General features: G+C 44.2%; 2 protein-coding genes across 3 annotated transcripts in view; one reads left to right on the forward strand and one right to left on the reverse strand.

Annotated features, from left to right (window-relative positions):
• Positions 1-417: 417 nt before the first annotated feature.
• On the reverse strand, positions 418-18,407 carry PSMA7 (proteasome 20S subunit alpha 7). Its single transcript, XM_077460276.1, has 7 exons — positions 18,236-18,407; positions 15,734-15,860; positions 10,678-10,802; positions 10,119-10,241; positions 9,922-10,041; positions 7,255-7,317; positions 418-579 (listed from the first exon to the last, which is right to left on the reverse strand). The coding sequence occupies exons 1-7, from the start codon at positions 18,329-18,331 to the stop codon at positions 487-489; spliced, it is 747 nt and encodes a 248-aa protein (XP_077316402.1). The 5' UTR covers positions 18,332-18,407; the 3' UTR covers positions 418-486.
• A 347-nt stretch (positions 18,408-18,754) lies between these two features.
• The window catches only part of SS18L1 (SS18L1 subunit of BAF chromatin remodeling complex), a 41,389-nt gene continuing 39,979 nt past the window's right edge, over positions 18,755-20,164 (forward strand). Inside the window, exon 1 of one of the 2 annotated variants that reach the window (XM_077460277.1) lies at positions 18,755-18,919. In XM_077460277.1, coding sequence (XP_077316403.1) covers positions 18,851-18,919 — 69 coding nt within the window. In that variant the 5' untranslated portion in view covers positions 18,755-18,850. Of the gene's footprint in view, positions 18,920-19,012; positions 19,132-20,164 lie in introns of those variants that run through there. The other variant, XM_077460278.1, reaches the window with a different exon arrangement.

The raw sequence follows: 20,164 nt of genomic DNA on the forward strand, positions 1-20,164 counted from the left end.
TGAGGTACAATCTGCCATCTACGGTGTCCCTCCACTCTTTGCATAGCTTTCAATTGTGCCCGTGAAATGGAATCTCCCGTCGGAAAAACCCTCCTGCGATATGCACTACGGTGACGTCACGCCAGCCGATTTGCAAATTAGCTGGAGTGCCCTTCCGTCCTGCGCATGTGAGGGCACAAATCAATAGCACACCAACGCTATAGAGGAAGCAGCTTATGCGGCTCACGCTTCCTCCACTGGCTCCATCCATGACAGTGATGCTCTGGGATAGTGGGTCGGCATCTAGCAATCTGGGCTTGCCGACCCACCATCCCAGAGCAGGTGGTTGCAGGTCACCGGTTGGGCACCCCCACCATAGGCCGCTATACTATTGAAAACTTAGAGGTTTTCTGCATCCAAAAATCTGGAAACAAGTGCTGAGGTTTTAAAAAAGAAATTTCATTACAAGGCCGATACTTAAAGCAGATTGAATAGAACAGTGTTAAATTAAGTGGTCTTCTTTTGTTTTTTCTTTTCATTTTCTTCCTTCTCTTTTTCAATCTCTGCCACATACCGCTCAATCTCATCTGGGCTTAGGATCTGTAAGAAAATAGGTTTTGGTGAAAATGGGGGATCGGGAGAATGAATCCAGAGAATACAGCTGTGGGCAAAAGTTTTGAGAATGCCACAAATATTCAATTTTCACAAAGTCTTCAGCGTTTTTAGAGTTTTTTGTCAGATGCTACTATGGTATACTGAAGTATAATTACAAGTATTTCATAAGTGTCAAAGGCTTGTATTAAAAATGATATGAAGTTTATGCAAAGAGTCAATATTTGCAGTGCTGAGCCCCCTTTTTTTCCCTCAAGACCTCTGCAATTCTTCCTGGCATGGCAATCAACTTCTAGGCCTGATGGTAGCACCTTTTCTTCTCTGAAAAAGGTTTTTTCCGGATGCCCAGTTGTAAACCTCCCTGTAACATTTGTACCTATAGATAAGCCTTATTCTAGGCTTGCCTATAGGTACTGTAAATATCTCCAAAACATCCGCCGTTTAGGAGATATTCACCGTTTACTAGGGGTGCAACGGATCAAAAAACTCACGGATTGGATCGTTCCTCGGATAAGGGTCACGGATCGGATCATTTTTCGGATCAGCAAATAATAATTTAATTTGCAAAAACCTGTGAAAATTCCACCACCATATAGTCTCCACTGTAATATCCACAATCTCCCCCACTGTAATATTGGCCGAGTATGGCTGGGCGCGGCTGAGCATAGCCGAGTATGGCTGGGCGCGGCTGAGCATAGCCGAGTATGGCTGGGCGCGGCTGAGCATAGCCGAGTATGGCTGGGTGCGGCTGAGCATAGCCGAGTACGGCTGGGCGCGGCTGAGTACGGCTGGGCGCGGCTGAGTACGGCTGGGCGCGGCTGAGTACGGCTGGGCGCGGCTGAGTACGGCTGGGCGCGGCTGAGTACGGCTGGGCGCGGCTGAGTATGGCTGGGTACTGCTAGAGTATTGGCAGGGTACTGCAGAGTATTGCAGAGTATTGGCAGGGTACTGCAGAGTATTGGCAGGGTACTGCAGAGTATTGGCAGGGTACTGCAGAGTATTGGCAGGGTACTGCAGAGTATTGGCAGGGTACTGCAGAGTATTGGCAGGGTACTGCAGAGTATTGGCAGGGTACTGCAGAGTATTGGCAGGGTACTGCAGAGTATTGGCAGGGTACTGCAGAGTATTGGCAGGGTACTGCAGAGTACTGCAGGGTATGGAGGGATGGCTGCTTCTATCTCAGGATCTCTCTCCTCCACTGTACAGGTTAGTACAGAGAGGGGAGAGAGGAACCGGCGTCATGACATGACGCCGGTTTGTTTACAAGTGATCACTCCGTCGGAGTGATCAGTGTAAACAGCCTGGGTGTAGAAAGATGGCCGCCGCCTTTCCTAAGCCCGAGACCGCGCAGCGCTCCGCAGATCGCGGCATGTGCCGATCCGAGCGGGGTGACCCGTTCGGATCATGGATTGGCGACGATCCGTTGCACCCCTACCGCGCCGATGAGGTCATCTGTGCATGTGCTCTGAAGGAACGGCCACCCGTGCCATTCCTTCAGGAGCGTGTGTTGTGACCGGTGGCTCCGGCCAGTCACACAGCGGCCCTGGAAGGAACATGGCCGAAGGATGCGGCCTGCAGTGAAGATGGCACGGGCATCATTTGCAGGTGTCACATGCCTTTACTTTGCTGAGAAGAAAGGTTTACTTTCTTTTTAAATCTGAGTCAGCAGACTTTGTGAAAATTTATACTTGTGTCATTCTCAAAACTTTTGGCTGTATATCAAAGTAAAGTCTTATGGTCTCCAATTAAATAGTAATATTAGAGCTGCTGATTCTCTGAGGCTGTTTGCCTAAGATCCTGCGATGGGGAGAAGCATCTGATACACCCTGTGACTTGAAAACACAACTTGCCTGGCTGTTATGCTGACAAACATACTTTGCCTAAGCAGAACAAGTAGGCAGAGATAGGAAGAGGTCTGCAAAATTTGTTAGTAAATTAGAATACTGAAAAAAATATTAGCAAGCAGCTAGCACCTTGGTGCAACCCCATCTAGTTTTTAACTGCAAACGATAATCTATGCTCAACTCTTCAGTGACCCTTGTCTCCTACCTTCCCCTCTGTTCTCCATTCTCTTCAGTTTTCAACATTTCTTAAACTACAGGATGCCTGTCCCCCCTATAGAACTCAGCAGTCATGTAGGGGGTCAGAAGAAGGAATGCCCAAAAAGAGTTGAACGTTAAAGCGTTTGTTACCCCAACACTTCATATTCCTGATATGTGGCTGCTGTACCATGTACTTGTACGAGAGTCTCCAGTTCTCTTTGTATTGCTTCCCTTATGGGAAATCCCTGGGGTTCCTACCAGTTCCACCGTTTTCTTATTAAAAAACTGATCACACTAAGCAGGAGAGCACAGCTGGTCAGTGCTCTAGCTATGCTGGGAACTCTGTGTACTCTCCTCCAATGATCAGACTTGTCCTGACACACCCCCTCTGCACAGCCCTTCACTCAGTATACTGCTGCTTCTCCTCCCCCCAGCTCTTATGCAGCTCAGAACAGAGGGAATGTGACTACTAAAAAAAAAAAAAAAAAAAAAAAGGAAGAAGAAGAAGGGTATAATGTTTTGCCTTTCATTTCTTTTTACCTAGTAACAGACATTATCCCCAAGTATAGCATTATCTTTTCTAATCCCATCCTCCCCCCTTCCCATCCACCATGAATAAGATCTCCACTCCTCCCTACTAACGTTAACCTATCTCCTCAGACCTTCCGCATAACTCCATGTTTTTTTAAACTCTCCATGACTCCCATTTTTCTTTCAACCCCATACTCTTTTCTTCTATTTCGCATCTCAGACATTCCATCTTATATACTCCTTCGACTTCATCTATCCACTCCCATATTTGTGGGTTTTCAATTTCACCCCACTTTTTCGGTATAAGCCTCTTAGCCGCATTTAGCAGGTGTGGCATCAATGACTTCCTATACTGTTCTACTCCTTGTTCAGTTCCATGTCATAAAAGCACCCATGGATCTATCATATCTTCTCCAGTAATTTCTGTTATTAACTTTAGGATCTCTCACCAATACTTTTTGATTTTGGGGCAATTCGACCATATGTGTGCTGCTGTACAGAGTTCCTTACATCCTCTCCAACACTCTGGGGTTTTACCAGATTGAATTTTACTCATTTTATCTGGGGTGGCATACAATCTACTTAAACATTTGTAATTCATTTCCGCAGTCTTCACATCTACTGCTGAATTATGGGTTAATTTAAATATTTTTGCAATAATACTCTTATCTCCTGGTGCTCCCAATTCCCCTTCCCACTTCATAATATATGGCGGGATCTCCAATTCGTCCGCCTTCAGTACTAGTTTATATAACTTTGATATTGTGCCTTTTGTATCTTTGGCTATCATCACCCGTTCCAACTGGGTCAAATCTCCACTTGATCTTATTGGTTGTGGGAGATTTTTAACAAACTGGCTCAATTGGAGGTATCGCCATTCATTTATTGCCAATAGTTCCCTATTACATTTTAGCTCTTGTAGTGTCACGAAATTCCCCTCATTTGCCTTTCATTTCTATTTTAGGCTGGGTTCACACTGCAGCGGTTTATGAGAACGGATGTGATTCGCACCGCACTGCAGTGCAAATCACATCCGATCTCTGTGCGATGCGAGTTCAGCCATACAGATAGTATGGCTGAATTCGCATCGCACACGGCCCAAACTCGCACAGGACCCTTTTTTTTGGTCCGCAGCAGAAACGGATCGCATGGGTGTTCGCACCATGCGATCCGATTCCTGTCCGAGTTTGCAGATCGCACTGCAATATGCAAACTGATCTGGGGGTGTCATTAACGTTTCACTGACACTCCCAGCAGTCCGCATAGGGCAGTGTGAACTGCCGCCGGGAGGTATGCGATGCGGGAACCCGCAGCGGATTCGTGGCGTTCCCGCATCGCTGCAATGTGAACCCAGCCTTAAACTGAATGGGATGTTTTACAAGATGATCTTTCACAATCACTTTAAAAAGAGACTAACGGGCCTGAGCACTGGAACAGAGAGGAGGTAGGGAAGACATCGTAGGGGTGATCATACTATCTTTTCTACTGAAGGAAATTTTTGGCAGCACAGGATATTCACTTTAAGGCTAGGTTCACACCATAGCGATGCGGGAACGCCGCAAAGCCGCGGCGTTTTCCCGCATCGCATGCCTCCCGCCGGCAGTTCACACTGCCCTATGCGGACTGCTGGGAGTGTCAATGAAATCTTAATGACACCCCCAGACCAGTCCGCATATCGCAGTGCGATCTGCAAACTCGGACAGGAATCGGATCGCATGGTGTGAACACCCATGCGATCCGATTCTGCTGCGGACCAAAAAAAGGGTCCTGTGCGAGTTTGCGGCAGGTGCGATGCGAATTCAGCCATACTATCTGTATGGCTGAACTCGCATCGCACAGACAGATCGGATGTGATTTGCACTGCAGTGCGGTGCGAATCACATCCGGATCTCTCACCCGCAGCGGTGTGAACCCAGCCTAAGCTAGAAGACCAGCAAAAGCAGCTTCAATGTTTATCTATAGAGGTCCACCTTAAAGTGATACTGCAGGATTTTATTTTTATTAACTAACATACATAACATGTCATACTAAAATGGAACAGTTTCCTCAAGGGATTTTTTGGTAGAAAAATTACATAGAATTTAATTAAAAATCTTGTGTGTCAAAAAATGGGATTCAAATTCAGAGATTGGACAACAGGGTTGCACCGATTCCAGTATCTGTGGCGATACTAGACGTATCGTTACTCGTGAAAATGTACCGATACCTTCTGGCTCAGTTGTCAGCGTAATTTTCCCACTGACAACCAAAATGTAGACAAAAGAATGCAGCCATTATCAGTTGTTAAGGAGCGGGGCCGCCACATCCTTAACAACTAATGGCTAAGGAGTCAGCAAGGTTCCCGTTGACAGATGAATGTAAAACACAACCAGGGGCAGCTGCCACTAGCCATTAATGTGTGTGGAGGAGCTGAATCTGTGGAGTCTGCCATGCATGGAGGGAGGAACAGCCTGGAAGTACCACCGCAGGTGAGTGTGGGTATGCAGGACTGCTTCCTTCCTCAGCCTTTTCACTGCTCAGAACTCCAGGTGAAGATCTGACTGGGACCTGGGAGGTAGGTGAGCGGCTGGCCATGCCTTCTCTCTCGGCGCAAGCTCTCCTCCCCCTCAATCATCTCTCCTTTTAGCTAGAGCCTGGAGTCCATACACATGAGACGTCATTACTCCCTGTGCTGCCTGCTGGGAGAGGAGCCGCTGCTGACTGCTTAATGAAAGACTCAACTTTTAACTCTATGCTACCCTAAGAGCCGATAGATGATTGATGGTGGAGACCCCCTTCCTGCTTCTCCTCATCTTGCTCTTCCTAAATGCCAAAAATAGGTATTGGTAATTGGTATCGGGGAGTACTTTAATGTTAGTAACTTGTGTCGCTAATACAGCACTACATATTTATCAATTATCGGTTGCCTACTTACTGAGATTTTTGAACAAATCGCAGGTGCTTCGCCTCCCTTCTCCCTTTTAAGGTCCAAAAGAGTGTCTCTTTGCAAGCCCTTTGGAAATGGGGTCCGCCCCAGAGGAGGTGGAGGAAATACACTGAGACTTCGGGATCACCAAATTCAATCTTTTTTAATAACTCTGGTTTTAGGATATATTTTCACTTTTCCATCTTCTGAATGGTAAATATATACCACTAATTATATAGAGAGACATGCTTTGTATAAAATTAAACATTCAATGTTTCTCTAAATAAGAAATGTTCTCGTTGCATCTTTCCAGAATAAAAATCCCACTGAAGAAGACTGACTGTAGGGGTTGAAACACGTTGGAGTATTCATGTGGAAAGCCATGTTGTAGTGTATTGTAAACAACTGCGTCCATGGTGCAATTTTTGCCTGGATTAATGGTCAATTTTCCTGTTCCTATGTCACTAACTATAGCTCATATTTTAAACTCATTGTGAATTTTGATCCATTTTTTGATACAATAAAAGATTTTAATTAATTTTTTTCCTCTACATATATATTTTGCTGCCAAAAAAATCCTTGGGGAAACTGTTCAATTGTCATTCTTTTGGGGTGTGCAGCCCTGTTCACTCTCATATACGTGTTCTTCCACATAACTGTCATACTTACCTGCTCTGTATAATGGTTTTGCACAGAGCAGTCCTAAACCTCTTCTCGGGTTCCTTGCTGGCACTCTGGGCTCCTGCCCCTGTTAAACTCCCCCATAACAAGCCATTTGCTATTGGGCACTTGTGCAGCCTTGCTCGGTTATGTCCATTGTCACCCAGAGTGCAGCTCAGCCTCGCTACTTCCTCATTGCCTGTGATAGACAGCAACAGGAGCCAATGGCTCCTACTGCTGTGTCTGAGCCGAAAAGAAGGGAGAGTGCAGGGAGCAGCTGCTCTTGTGCACATCGTTGGATCAAGATCAGGCTCAGGTAAGTATAAGGGGTGGGGGTGGAGCTGCACACAGGTTTTTTTACCTTCATGCATAGAATGCAGAATATTGAAGAAAGAAGATAAAAAGCAACAGCCTTCAGAACCAGTTTAAAATTTGAACAAAAAGCTCAGACCTGTATGTTTGTTTCAAGTGCTAGAAGCTAGAAGACTCAACACTTGTCATAATTCACAAAATCACACAGCGTACCTTTAGTGGCTGGTCTCGCCTCATAACCGCTAGTTCAATGTTTTTACCTCCAGACTGAACAACCTGGGGGAGAAAAAAAAAAGTTATTTACAAAGAAAATTACTAATCACGATGTCTCCATACAACAACCATATCAGCCAAAAGGTATTATTTTGTAGGGGAAGCACATATAGGAAGGTTCAGCCTATAGAACAATATCTGCTCAATGCTACTGCAGAACTTTTTGTTGATTTCTCTTCTAAGGACTAAAAGGGCAGAAAGTTATCGGCATATGGCTAAAGATGAGATTATATATATATATATATATATATATATATATATATATATATATATATATATATATATAAAATCATCCGTTTTGGCGGATCGGTTGAGATCTGATGAAAAAGGAAACGCTGTCCGTTTTCGTCCAATCTCTCCATTAGGAATCGGCGATGCTCTGACAGGCCCCCCCCCCACTCAGTGAGCAGAGACGGACCGCCGGCTCAGCGAGGATAAATGAAAATAAAATAAAAGAGATCTCCTGCTGAGCTGGCGGACTCCGCTGAGTAGATCCTTCCTGTGTGAATGAGGCCTAAAAAAAGACAAAAACTGCTTTAGAATACCAATTAAGCCATTCATAGACATCAGATCGAGTTATTTAACTGCTTGCTATCCGCCCCATAGCAGTTTTACTGCTATAAGGCAACAGTTGCATGCTGGATCACATATTATATACACACGCGTGATTCTTGACTTCTGCCTGCAGGGGCGCAATAAATCACAGCAGAAGCCAATTTGCTGGTACCGGGCACTCGATAGCCTCCAGTACCTGACGATCATCAGCAATGCACAGAGAACTGAGATATGTCTATGTAAACCAGGCATATCTCAGATCTGACAAGGGGGAAGAAATGGATTCAGGGCCTAAACCCATTATTTCCCTTAGTAAAAGCAGCACACAGTTTAAATGATTGTAAAGTCTTGATTTTTTTTTTCTATAAAAACAACAAACATGTTATACTTACCTGCTCTGTTGCAGCAGATTTGCACAGAGCAGCCCAGATCCTCCTCTTATTGGGTCCCTCTTCTGTGCTTCTGGCCCCTCCCTCCTGTTGAGTGCCCCCACAGCAAGCAACTTGCTATGGGGGCACACAAGCCGAGTCACAGATCCGTGCCTCTAGTCAGACAAAGAGCCGCAGCCTAGTCCCACCCAGTCTTTCCCGATTGGCTAACTTTGAATGACAGCAGTGGGAGTCAATGGTGCTGCTGCTGTGTCTTCACCATCTGGAACTCTCCTTCCTGATTGGCTGAGGCACTCGTGGATATCGCTGGATCAAGATGGGACTCAGGTAAGTATTGGGGGGCTGCTGCACACAGAAGGCTTTTTATCTTGCATTCTGACTTTACAACCACTTTAAAACACACAAACACTGGCTAGGCAAACAGTTAACCCCTTGAACGCCCTAAATGCTAACTACTTCCCACCCATTGACATTAGTACAGTGACCGCATATATTTTCAGGACTAATCACTAATAGTGTCACTGCTTCCAGGCAGTGTAAGCTAGTGTCACAATGTCCACCATAATATATAAGTCGCTGGTCGCCGCCATTACGAGTATAAAAATAAAATAACAAATAATTCCATAAATATATCCCATAGTTTTCAGAAGCTATAACATTTGCATACACCAATTATATACACTTACCACAAATACGTAGCAGAATACATATTGGCCTAAATTGTTTATTGGATATGTTTTATAACAGAAAGGAAAATGTATTTTCTTTTTTCAAAATTGGTAGATTTTTTGTTTATAGAGCAAAAAAAAAAAAAAAAAATTGCAGAGGTGATCAAATACCACCAAAAGAAAGTTCTATTTGTGGAAAAAATTACATACATTTTATTTGGGTACAGTGTCCCACAAACACATGTCAGTTAAAGTAACGCAGTGCTGTATCGCCTGGTCATAAATGCGGGTAAATCTTCTGGAGGTCAAGTGGCTAATGATTGATATTGGTTCACTCAGACATCATTCACAGAACAAAAACTTCTTAGAAAGCATCGGCAGAAAAATCAAATATGTAGATGTGAAATCTTTCTAAAAATTTTCCATCGATCTTTTACTGCATTTCTTTCAAAATATCAAAAAGATTGTACCCATCATCAATTAGTGCCAAAAGGAAGCAACGATCGTATCAATGTGCTGCAACAGAGGTCCCACCACTTATTTACATCAGGGGTGGGTCCCATCAGGCATTGTAAGATTTGACTGTTACAAGAATGATTCTGAAAAGCAGGGACATGATGGGAGAATTGACAGTTACTCCCAGAGGTAGAGGTATGATGGGACTTGTAGTTTCACAACAGCTGGGGGCTGTAGTTGCCCATCCCTGTTTTACAGGGACAGTTTTCTTTGACGGAAGCAAACCTGCACTTTTGGACTATGTTTAAATTGTTTGTGGTGTTGGATAACATTTTGCCCTCAGCGGAAAGCAGGGGAAAGCATCCACGGCCAACTATCCTGGGCAATCACCCCACTCACCAGTGCGTTGTTACAGGGATGCTTGGCAAGGCTCATATTTGCATTTCTGTTATACTACAAGTAAAGCCCAATAAAAAATAAAAAGGACTGGCCAATAATATAGAACTGGAAATAAGTAGGAGGCTGGATTTTGTACTCACTTCCAGAAGTGCCTTAATGACCAGTTTAATGGTCAGGTCGTCTGTCTCGATCGCCTCTTCCGTGTAGTGCTTCTCCAGGAACTCCCGCACAGACTTGGCCCCTCTGCCGATAGCATTGGCCTGTAAGATGACAGCAGATTAGTCTTTATTGAACCTGCACAGGGCACTGAATGCCAAGAGATTGACGATAGACTTACTTTCCAAGCATGGTAAGTGCCAGAAGGATCTGTCTGGTAGAGACGAGGGGTGCCGTCGAAATCAAAGCCAACAATGAGAGCAGATATACCAAAAGGCCGGCGACCATTGCTCTGAGTGTAGCGCTGGCGAGATACAAAGTTATGGTTATAACATACCATTGTGCAAACCAACTCAGCTGATGAGTTTGCAGCAGTGAAGCACTGGAATACGGTTTAGTACACACAAACATTTTACAGAAGAAGCAGATTGCTGTAACCGTAAGCTTGTTCGAATAAAATTCTCCTGGATTGACACATCCTGACATCCTATAAAAAAATTATTGGGAGATCCTTTGCTGGATTCTATCGCAAAGAAGGCAGCGATATATATGACATATACTATATATCAGGAAATTTAAGGACAACTATATTGAACAATTTATGTAGACTGCTGTAGCTGAAAATGCCATCTGCATTCCTATGCAGCCAGTTCTCTATCTATCCCATACACAGCAGGTGCATACGGTCCTCTCTTTCACTGAGAAGCAAAGCCTCATCCAATCCACTTAGATCTCTGTACCTGTTTTAGACTGGCAATGTATCGTGTGATGTACTCCACAGTCACTGGGTCTTCTACTGTCAGTCTGTGGCTCTGACACTCTACCCGTGCCCGATTTATCACTATTCTGGCGTCGGCTGTGAGACCTGCAAAAGAAAGGAAGTTTGGTTGGTTGCTAGAAGAGACTGAAATTATCTAAACCCAAAGAGAAAAAAAATAAATAAATTTAATATGTTGCAGCTTATCAATTCAGCTCACTCAGCTGTCAAGAGAAAGCATCTGGGCAGTCTGCCAAGTCTTTGAAATGAAACATTGTAACTAACTTCCTTCTTAGATCAAAGGGGATTGTCTGTGTGTGTAAAGAAATAATCCAGGCAGACTGCCAAATCTTTAACTTGAAACATTGTAACTAAGCTTTCTTCTTAGATAAAAAGGGATAGAACTGTGTAAATAATCAGGGCAGACTGACAAATTTTCAGAAATGTGTAAATGCAGGAAGTTTAACCACTTAAAAAGTCTAAATCTTTTCCTGACACTTCTTTCTCAAGTTAAAATTCATATTTTTGCTAGAAAATTACTTTGAACCCAAACAGTAAAGTGAGCCCATTTTTTTTTGTTTTAAAGTGAAAGATGATGTTACACCGCAAGAATCGTGATCCATCTTCTAAGCAAAAAAATTGCGATTCTCATTTTAGCCAGAATCGTGGCTGCATTGGATTTCTTTTCACCTGTCAGTAACACATTCTTGTCCTAGGGTGATAACTAGGGTTGCACCGATTAGAGGTCGACCGATATATCGGCCGATATTTGCCGTTTTTTAAATAAATAATCGGCATCGGCCGATTTGTGCTGATAAAAAGCCGATTTAGAACTACAGCGGGACTTTGAAATGACTTCTGTATAGAATGGTCTAAGTTGTCATAGCAACACTTTCCTCCACTCTGGGCAGGCTGCCAAGAAAAGAACAGAAAGATACAATGTTTACACTTGAATGAATGAATGAAGTCATCTCTGTGTGTAGAAGTTCTCAGTTTAACCATTTAAAGACTAAATCTTTTCTGACACTTGTTGCTTACAAGTAAAAAATCCTGTATTTTCTGCCAGAAAATCACTTAGACCCCCCAAAAATTATATATATTTTTTTAGCAGAGATCCTAGGGAATAAAATAGCGGTTGTTGCAATATTTTATGTCACACGGCATTTGCACAGAGGTCTTTCAAATGCATTTTTTGGGGAAAAAAATACACCATTTAAAAAATAAAAATAAAATAAAAACAGTAAAGTTAGCCCATTTTTTTTTTTTTTGTCCAAAAGTTTTGACTACCTGTTTTTATTTTATATATATATATATATATATTATATATTTTTTTTTATCTAAATCATACATACAAATAAACTGATTGGAGGTTTGTTTTGTTTAATAAATGTTTAAGTGTAAGAAATTTTCTGTATCACGTATGAAGGCCGCTTTCACACTGGAGCGGGCAGGCGTTGATGGTAAAACGCAAGTTTTAGCGGCTCTTTACCATCATTTTAGCGGTGCTATTTGGCTGCTAGTGGGGCACATATAACCCAGCTAGCGGCCAAGGAAGAGGTTAAATGCGCCCATGAAGCACCGCTGCCAAAACGCATTGCATGCGCTTCGGCAGTGGTGCCCATTCATATCAATGGGCAGGAGTGGTGGATGAGCGGTATACACCACTCCAAACGTGCTGCTTGCAGGACTTTTTTTTAAGATCCTGCCAGAGCATCGCCTCAGTGTGAAAGCACTCTGTCTTTCACACAGACTGCAGGGGAGCCATTTTACAGGCACTTTACAGGCGCTATTTTTAGCCCAAAAGCGCCTTAAAACGCCCCAGTGGGAAAGGTGTGTTAGATCAAGGGGGATTAAAAATAAATAAAATAAAATCGGCCTAACATATCGGCCCAAAAAAAATCGGCATCATATATCGGCTATCGGCCGCCATGATTTCTAAATATCGGCATCGGCCAGAGAAAAACCCATATCGGTCGACCTCTAGCACCGATCCCACTTTTTTAAGACGGAGTACAAAGTAATGATACTTCTCCCCCCCACAAGTACTCGCCGATACCGATATTACCGATACTTACTTTTTTTTTTTTTACGTCATGCGACAGTGGACTGTGTCAGTAGTTTTTTTTCCCCCTCTATTTTTTTGAATTTTTTTACAAAATTATTATTTTTTACAATTTATATTTGTATGTTATTCTTTACAATGCTTTCTTTTTTGGAGGGAGGGAGGAGTGGACAGTTTCAGTGTTTTTTTTATTTTTTCACAACTTTACCTTTTAAATAATTTTTTATTTTATTATTATTTTTTATATCAGCCCTGTTGGGGGGCGGGGGGGGGGCTTTGGTGAGATATCAGGGGTCTTAAACAGACCCGACATCTCCCCTTTGAGACAGGGGATGGGACTGGGGACAGAGATTACCCAGTCCCTTTCTCAGCAGCACTGGAGATGAATGGACAGGAGACAGAGGCTCCTCTCCATTTATAAACTGAGACATTGTAAACACAGTTTACCCTGCTCAGATATAGACAGTCAGTGATCACTGACTCTGTGCATTCAAAAAAGGAAGGAGTGGGTAAATTACAGATTTACCCGCTCCTTCCTCTGCTCTCCATCCTGACAGATCTGGGACAGGGGGGACCAAAGGAGCACACATAGGAGGACAGGGGAAGGCTGTCAGCTGCTTTATTGAAATATATACAGGGACATTGATGCTTGTAACTCCCTCCACCGACACACCAATAATGCCTGACTGACCTTAAAGTGGAAGTAAACCCATGGATTTAAACAGTTAAAAAAAAGGCATGCCGGGAATGCTAACTGCACATTGGCTATGCTTTCAGCCCAACTATCAAACCATCCAATGGCTGGTGTCATAACGAATCAGATGTGCAGCACCATAGCAGTTAAAGATTAAAACAGAGGCAAAGATGGCAGCTTCCTTGGCCGAAAACGATAGGGGAGTTTACTTCCACTTTAAGTCTAAACATTGTAACAATTTGTCAATGGAATAGACTTTGGCCCCTTTCACACATGCGGACTGTATGTCCGTATTTCATCCATCCGTTTGCGGATGAAATACGGACATACTTGCATTCCTATGGGATAGCGGATGTCTGCGGTTGAACATCCGCTGACACCTGATATCGTCCGTCTCCGCTATGGTTCGATTCTGCAGACGGAGGAAAATCCTATTTTTCTATCTGTCTGCAGAGCGGATCGGATGAAAACGGACAGACTGTCCGTGTTCATCCAATCCCCTATAGAGAGGAGACCTGACAGGGCGGTCCCTGCACAGTGTGCTGGGACTGCCCTGTCATCCGCCGGCTCAGCGGGGATAAACGGAGCGATCTCCTCTGAGCAAGCGGATCATCACCGGGCGGAGCATTACGGATCCGTCCCGTGTGAAAGGGGCCTTGGTCACCCTAGAACAGGAAGTGTTGTAGGCCTACAGAACATCGCCCCCTTTCCATCTCTATAACAAAGAGCGGAGGTGTCTTGAAACTAATGGGGAACAGCACTGTAACCACAGAACAGTGATGGCAAACTTTAGCACCCCAGATGTTTTGGAACTACAATTCCCATGATGCTCACCTACACTGCAGAGTGCATAAAAATCATGGGAAATGTAGTTCCAAAACATCTGGGGTGCCAAGGTTTGCCATCACCACCGCCCTAGAACAGGAAGTGAAGCACTACAGAACTTCTCCCTCTTTCCATCTTTAGAGCAAAGTTCTGTAACTAATTGGGAGCAGCATTGTCATCCCCAGGACAGGAAGCGTTGTAGACCTACAGAACATCTCTCCCTTTCCATCTCCATAACAAACAAGGGGGTGTCCTGTAATTAATGGGGAGCAGCATTGTTACCCTAGAACAGGAAGTGTAATAGGACTACAGAATACCTCTCCCTTTCCATCTCTAACAATGGGGGGAGGTGTTGTGTAACAGAGAGCAGCACTGTCACCTCAGATTAGGAAGTGTTGTAGGCCTACAAAACATCTCCCTCTCTCTATGGGTGCAACGGATCAAAAAAAACTCACGTATCAGATCGTTCCCTCAGATCAATTATTATTTGCTGATCCGAAAAATGATCCGAATTTGCAAAAACCTGTGAAAATTCCACCACCATATAGTCCCCACCGTAATATCCACAATCTCCCCCACTGTAATATTGGCTGAGTATTGCAGAGTATGGCAGGGTATCGCAGAGTATTGGCTGGGTATGGAGGGATGGCTGTCAGAGAGCAGCGCTGTGGGCACTACAGATCCAGCCCACAGCGCTGCTTCCATCCGATCTCACCCCTCCACTGTACAGATCGGTACAGAGAGGGGAGACAGGAACCGGCGTCATGATGCCGGTTTGTTTACAAGTGATCGCTCCGTCATTTGATGGAGAAATCACATTGTAAATGGCCTGGGTGTAGAAAGATGGCCGCAGCTTCGGGGGTAGGCCGAAGCCACGGCCTTTCCTAAGGCCGAAACCGCAGAGTGGTCCGCGGATCGTGGCGTGTGCCGATCCGAGCGGGGTGACCCGTTGGATCATGGATCAGTGACGATACGTTGCACCCCTACCTCTCTCCATCACATAGGGTGGAGGAACATTGCAAACTGGTAAGATTGCAGCAGAGAGCATAGGGAGCCATCGACTCACAATATTTCTGGCAGGGTTGACAGGTATTTTTTTGTCTTCTTCTAACATATGGCAATTCAATAATTTAACAGGTAGTAAATAAGAGGAACTTGCGGTTTTAATTATCATTTCAAAATAATTGTAATAAACCTTAACTAATAAACAGAGCAGGTAAGGAAAAAAAAAAACTGCACAGCATGGTATAAAACCATCTCATGGTTATACGTTACTTCTTGGTAGCAAGGATCTAATAGATTTGCTTTTTTTAACCAATCAGTAACCTTCTTTCAATGTCAAAACTGAGCTAAATAAGCTTATTGTTTACCATTTTGCAGTTTTACTTCAAACACGCACCTCCCTCTCTCGGCAATCAGTTACACCATCTAAGCAATTGTTATATTTCATGCTCATACCAGCGAAGGCCATGAAGACGTTCTCATCCAGAGCGCAGATTTTCCGCACCGTCCTCTCATCCTGAAGTTTGGCCACAGATTTCTTCTCCACTCCGAGTACCACAATTTCCTTTCCTCGTACCCCGACCTGCAACACAGAACACATTATCAGACCCCAGTGCTAATAAAACTTCTGCTGTGTGCACAAACTGCAGTACAGGCCTTGTCCCGAAAGTTGTGATGTCCTAGACCAGTGATGGCGAACCTTGGCACCCCAGATGTTTTGGAACTACATTTCCCATGATGCTCCAGTACACTGCAGAGTGCCAGAGCATCATGGGAAATGTAGTTCCAAAACATCTGGGGTGCCAAGGTTCGCCATCACTGTCCTAGACGAAGTAGGTTGCGATGTCATCCGCCCACCTCCCCACCTCAGCCATTCAGGGGAAGACTTGCAATCATTGATAAAAATACAAGGCTTCCTGGTAATAGTTGAGCAGTGCTCAACCCAACTTCTGTTCCAGCCCCAGACGGGAAGTCCCTTTATCACTGCCGGAACACATCACTGTATATGGTATACAGCAGGTGCTACATGCATTATTCATTACTCACAGCAGCTGCAGCAATTAGTAAAAGCAAATAGTTAGGGCCAGCTTGGCCCAAACAAAACTATTTAAAGTGAAAGGAAAGGTGGAGTTGGGCTTTACATCTCGAGCCCCTGATCTTCTAGATCAGTGATGGCGAACCTTGGCACCCCAAAAGTTTTGGAACTACATTTCCCATGATGCCCATGCAGTGTAGATAAGCATCATGGGAAATGTAGCTCCAAAACATCTGGGGTGCCAAGGTTCACCATCCCTGTCCTAGGGCCTCTTTGCAGCCACTTCCTGTCCAGTGCTGGCTACATGACATTTCCCAGAAGGGGTTTCCTGGTGATATTTTGAAAAAGCCAATGGCAGCCTATATCTGAAACCCACGTGACAGGGTGCCAACTCGGGAGACCAATTATAATCGAGGGTAGAGTATTTTCTATACAAAACCTGGACCACTGGGTATTCTTTCAATAAAATATGCAAATTTAAAAGAGTAAAAATGACTTCTGAAAAGACAGTAACATGTTGAAGCTTCTATGTGATATTAGTGATGAAGGACAGTTCATGGAGAGAAACAGTTGTCCATAGAGGAGGAAGCAATACATCTACGCACTGCTGACTTCCTGCTCCCATGGAATGACACAGCAAAAAGAAGGTTTGATAACAAGCTATTATTTATAGTGGGGCTGGGTTAGATCATCTGTCTGATTTTTATTGCCCCCTTGTTAATTGATGGGAAGTAGGAAGAACGCCCCCCACACTGGTGGGAAGTAGGAAGAACGCCCCTCCACCACTGATGGGAAGTAGGAAGAACGCCCCCCACCACTGATGGGAAGTAGGAAGAACGCCCCCCACCACTGATGGGAAGTAGGACGAACGCCCCCCACCACTGATGGGAAGTAGGACGAACGCCCCCCCCCCCCCCACTGGTAGGAAGTAGGACGAACGCCCCCCCCCCCCCCCCCACACACACACTGGTGGGAAGTAGGACAAACGCCCCCCCCCCCCACACTGGTGGGAAGTAGGACGAACGCCCTACTAAGGGCAACAGTTGCCCACAGCAACGAAATGCCTAGTTCACCGAGATCTGATTGACTGCTACAGGCAGCAGTTTTCTCTCAGGGTACATTGCCATTTTCTGAGATCCGGTGGGTTGTTAAGGACAACAGTTTCACTTCTCACCCATCAGGCCCAAAAACCTGGAGGTGTTGCCCATAACAACCAGAAGCCCTGTATCCTGAGATCTGATTTGCCAAGAGATCTGGTGCTGTTACCCATAGCAACCAGCTGCCCTTGTTTCCTAGGATCTGATTGGCTGCCAGGGGGGCAACAATTCCACTTCTCACCCAAGAGACCTGAAGCTGTTACCCATAGAAACCACATGCTCTGTATTTGAGGTCTAAATGGTTATTAGGGTCAACAGGTTCAGAGCTGTTGCCTACAGCAACAAGATGCCCTGTTTTCTGAGATCTGATGGGTTGCTAGGGCCAACAGTTTCACTTCTCACCCACCAGGCCCAAAAACCTGGAGGTAGCGCCCATAACAAACCAGAAGCCCTGTATCCTGAGATCTGATGGGTTACCAATGGCAAATGTTTCACTCTTTAGGCCAAGAGACCTGGTGCTGTTACCCATAGCAACCTTAAGCGTTGTTTCCTAGGATGTGATTGGGTGCTAAGAGCAAAGGTTTCTCTTCTCGTCGATCAGACTAAGAGACCTGAAGCTGTTACCCATAGAAACCACATCTAAATGGTTGCTGAGAGCAACGGGCCTGGAGCTGTTGCCTATAGCAACCAGGTGACCTCTACCATGAGAGCTCAGGCCTGGTTGGCTGCCAATGGTCCGATATGTGTTCCCTTGTCCCCGGGAGGCCCCCATCCTCCCCAGGCGGGACACATGTCCCTCCACAGAGCACACAGAGCCGTCCTCACCGCCGTGGAGCCTTTCTTCACGGCCTCCTGAGCGTATTCCACCTGGAAGAGATGTCCATCCGGGGAAAAGACGGTGATAGCTCGGTCGTAGCTCATTCTCACAGCGCGGTCAGACTGATCACCAAACCGAAAGCTGCTCCTGAAAACAGCTCACTCATCCGCCTCCTATCCACTAAGCCGATTTACGCCTCCAGAGCAGCGTAGAGCCCTTGCCTTACCCACCGCTCTACGCTACGCAAATTGCGTAACCAAACCCCGCCCACGGGAACCTGCGCTACCCGGCGCTTACAGACAGGAAACCCGGCTCGTGGAGCGTACCAAAAGTAAGTAGGGGAGGACGGAAATCTTCACGTCGCCACTCCGCCAGTTTTATCACCTTTCCTCCAGACATGTATTATTATTACATCGTTTAAATTATTTATTTGTATAAATGGACCGCAATCTGGCCGGTGCAGCCCGTCTGGTGGGAAACGGATCATACCATTTGGCACCGTCTCCCCCCCTGTCTGCTGCGTAGAATAAGAATCCTCTGGCTAGTAATAAGGGTGCAGATATTAGGAATATCTGGAATAATTTATTCTGCTCAGACACACGCCGGGCCAGAGGGGGGCAACCATGTCTGTGGCCTTTGCATCAGCCAGACCCAGAGGAAAAGGAGAAGTCACCCAGCAAACTATACAGAAGGTACAAGATCTGTGATGGTGGAGGGGGTGATGGCACCAGCTTTATTCTAGGGGGAGGAGGGGATATGCAATACCCATGTGCCATGCATATTATACAGGAGACATAGCCATGTCATCTGCATGATGGATGCCTGACACACACAACCATTCATGGACACTTCACAATGGAAACATTTTTCATTCATTGATCATCATTTATAGCTAATTATATATGTATGTATGATCATTGCTATCTATTCATGTATGTATAATCATTGCTATCTATATGATCATTGCTATCTATTCATATATATATATATTTATAATCATTGATATCTAATTATATATGTATGTATAATCATTGCTATCTCTATTCATATATATAAATATATATATATATATATAGATATATACATATCTATATATATGATCATTGATTTCTATTATATATGTATGATCATTGATATCTATTCATATATATATATATATATATAAAATCATTGCACTATGTATTTCCTGGTCATTGGACTTTATATATATGTATTATTGGGAGATGAAATATATATACGTTTGCTCATTGAGCTATGTACTGTATATATATGATCATTGAACTATATACTGTATATGCATGATCACTGAGCTATATACTGTATATGTGATCATTGATCTATATACTGTACATATGATCGCTGAGCTATATATATATATATATATGTATATGCACAATCATTGAGATGTTTACTGTATATATGATCGTTGAACTATATACTGTCTATGCACAATCATTGATCTATATACTGTATATATGACCGTTGAACTGTATATATGAGCTATCCTTGAGCTATATGATGTATATATGTATATATATATATGTGTGTGTGTGTGTGTGTGTGTGTGTGTGATCATTGAACTATATACGTTATATGTATTATCATTGAGCTATATACTGTATATATGATCATTGATATATATATATGTGTATGTGTGTATGTATATGCCTGATCATTGAAGCCTGCATGGGTGCCCCAGTGAATGCAAATCATTTAAACGTCCTCTCTCAGATGTCATCTGCCTCCATGACAGTTGCAGCTATAGACAACACTTGAGTGTCTTCTTCATCCTTATCTGTGGATTAGGGGAGGAGGGTTCATGAATGACACTTAATATGTCAGCACTGACTATCGCCGTTGCATTTCCTCCCACCTCGTTCTCAGATGAGAGAAGCCGGAGTAGGGATCAGCGAGGGTGTACATTGTGAATGCTGCAC

Source organism: Lithobates pipiens, unplaced genomic scaffold, assembly GCF_037356315.1.
Source record: "Lithobates pipiens isolate NorthernLeopardFrog02 unplaced genomic scaffold, aLitPip1_a1.2 Scaffold_28, whole genome shotgun sequence".
Classification (NCBI taxonomy): Eukaryota; Metazoa; Chordata; class Amphibia; order Anura; family Ranidae; genus Lithobates; species Lithobates pipiens.

What these genes read in the sequence shown, in the direction of transcription:
- PSMA7 (XM_077460276.1), bottom strand. Translation starts at nt 18,331, where the DNA reads ATGAGCTACGACCGAGCTATCACCGTCTTTTCCCCGGATGGACATCTC. An exon ending in GCACTTACCATGCTTGGAAA is followed by an intron (nt 10,042 to 10,118) that starts GTAAGTCTATCG and finishes GTCATCTTACAG; the next exon opens with GCCAATGCTATCGGCAGAGG. An exon ending in GGCGAGACCAGCCACTAAAG is followed by an intron (nt 580 to 7,254) that starts GTACGCTGTGTG and finishes ATTTTCTTACAG; the next exon opens with ATCCTAAGCCCAGATGAGAT.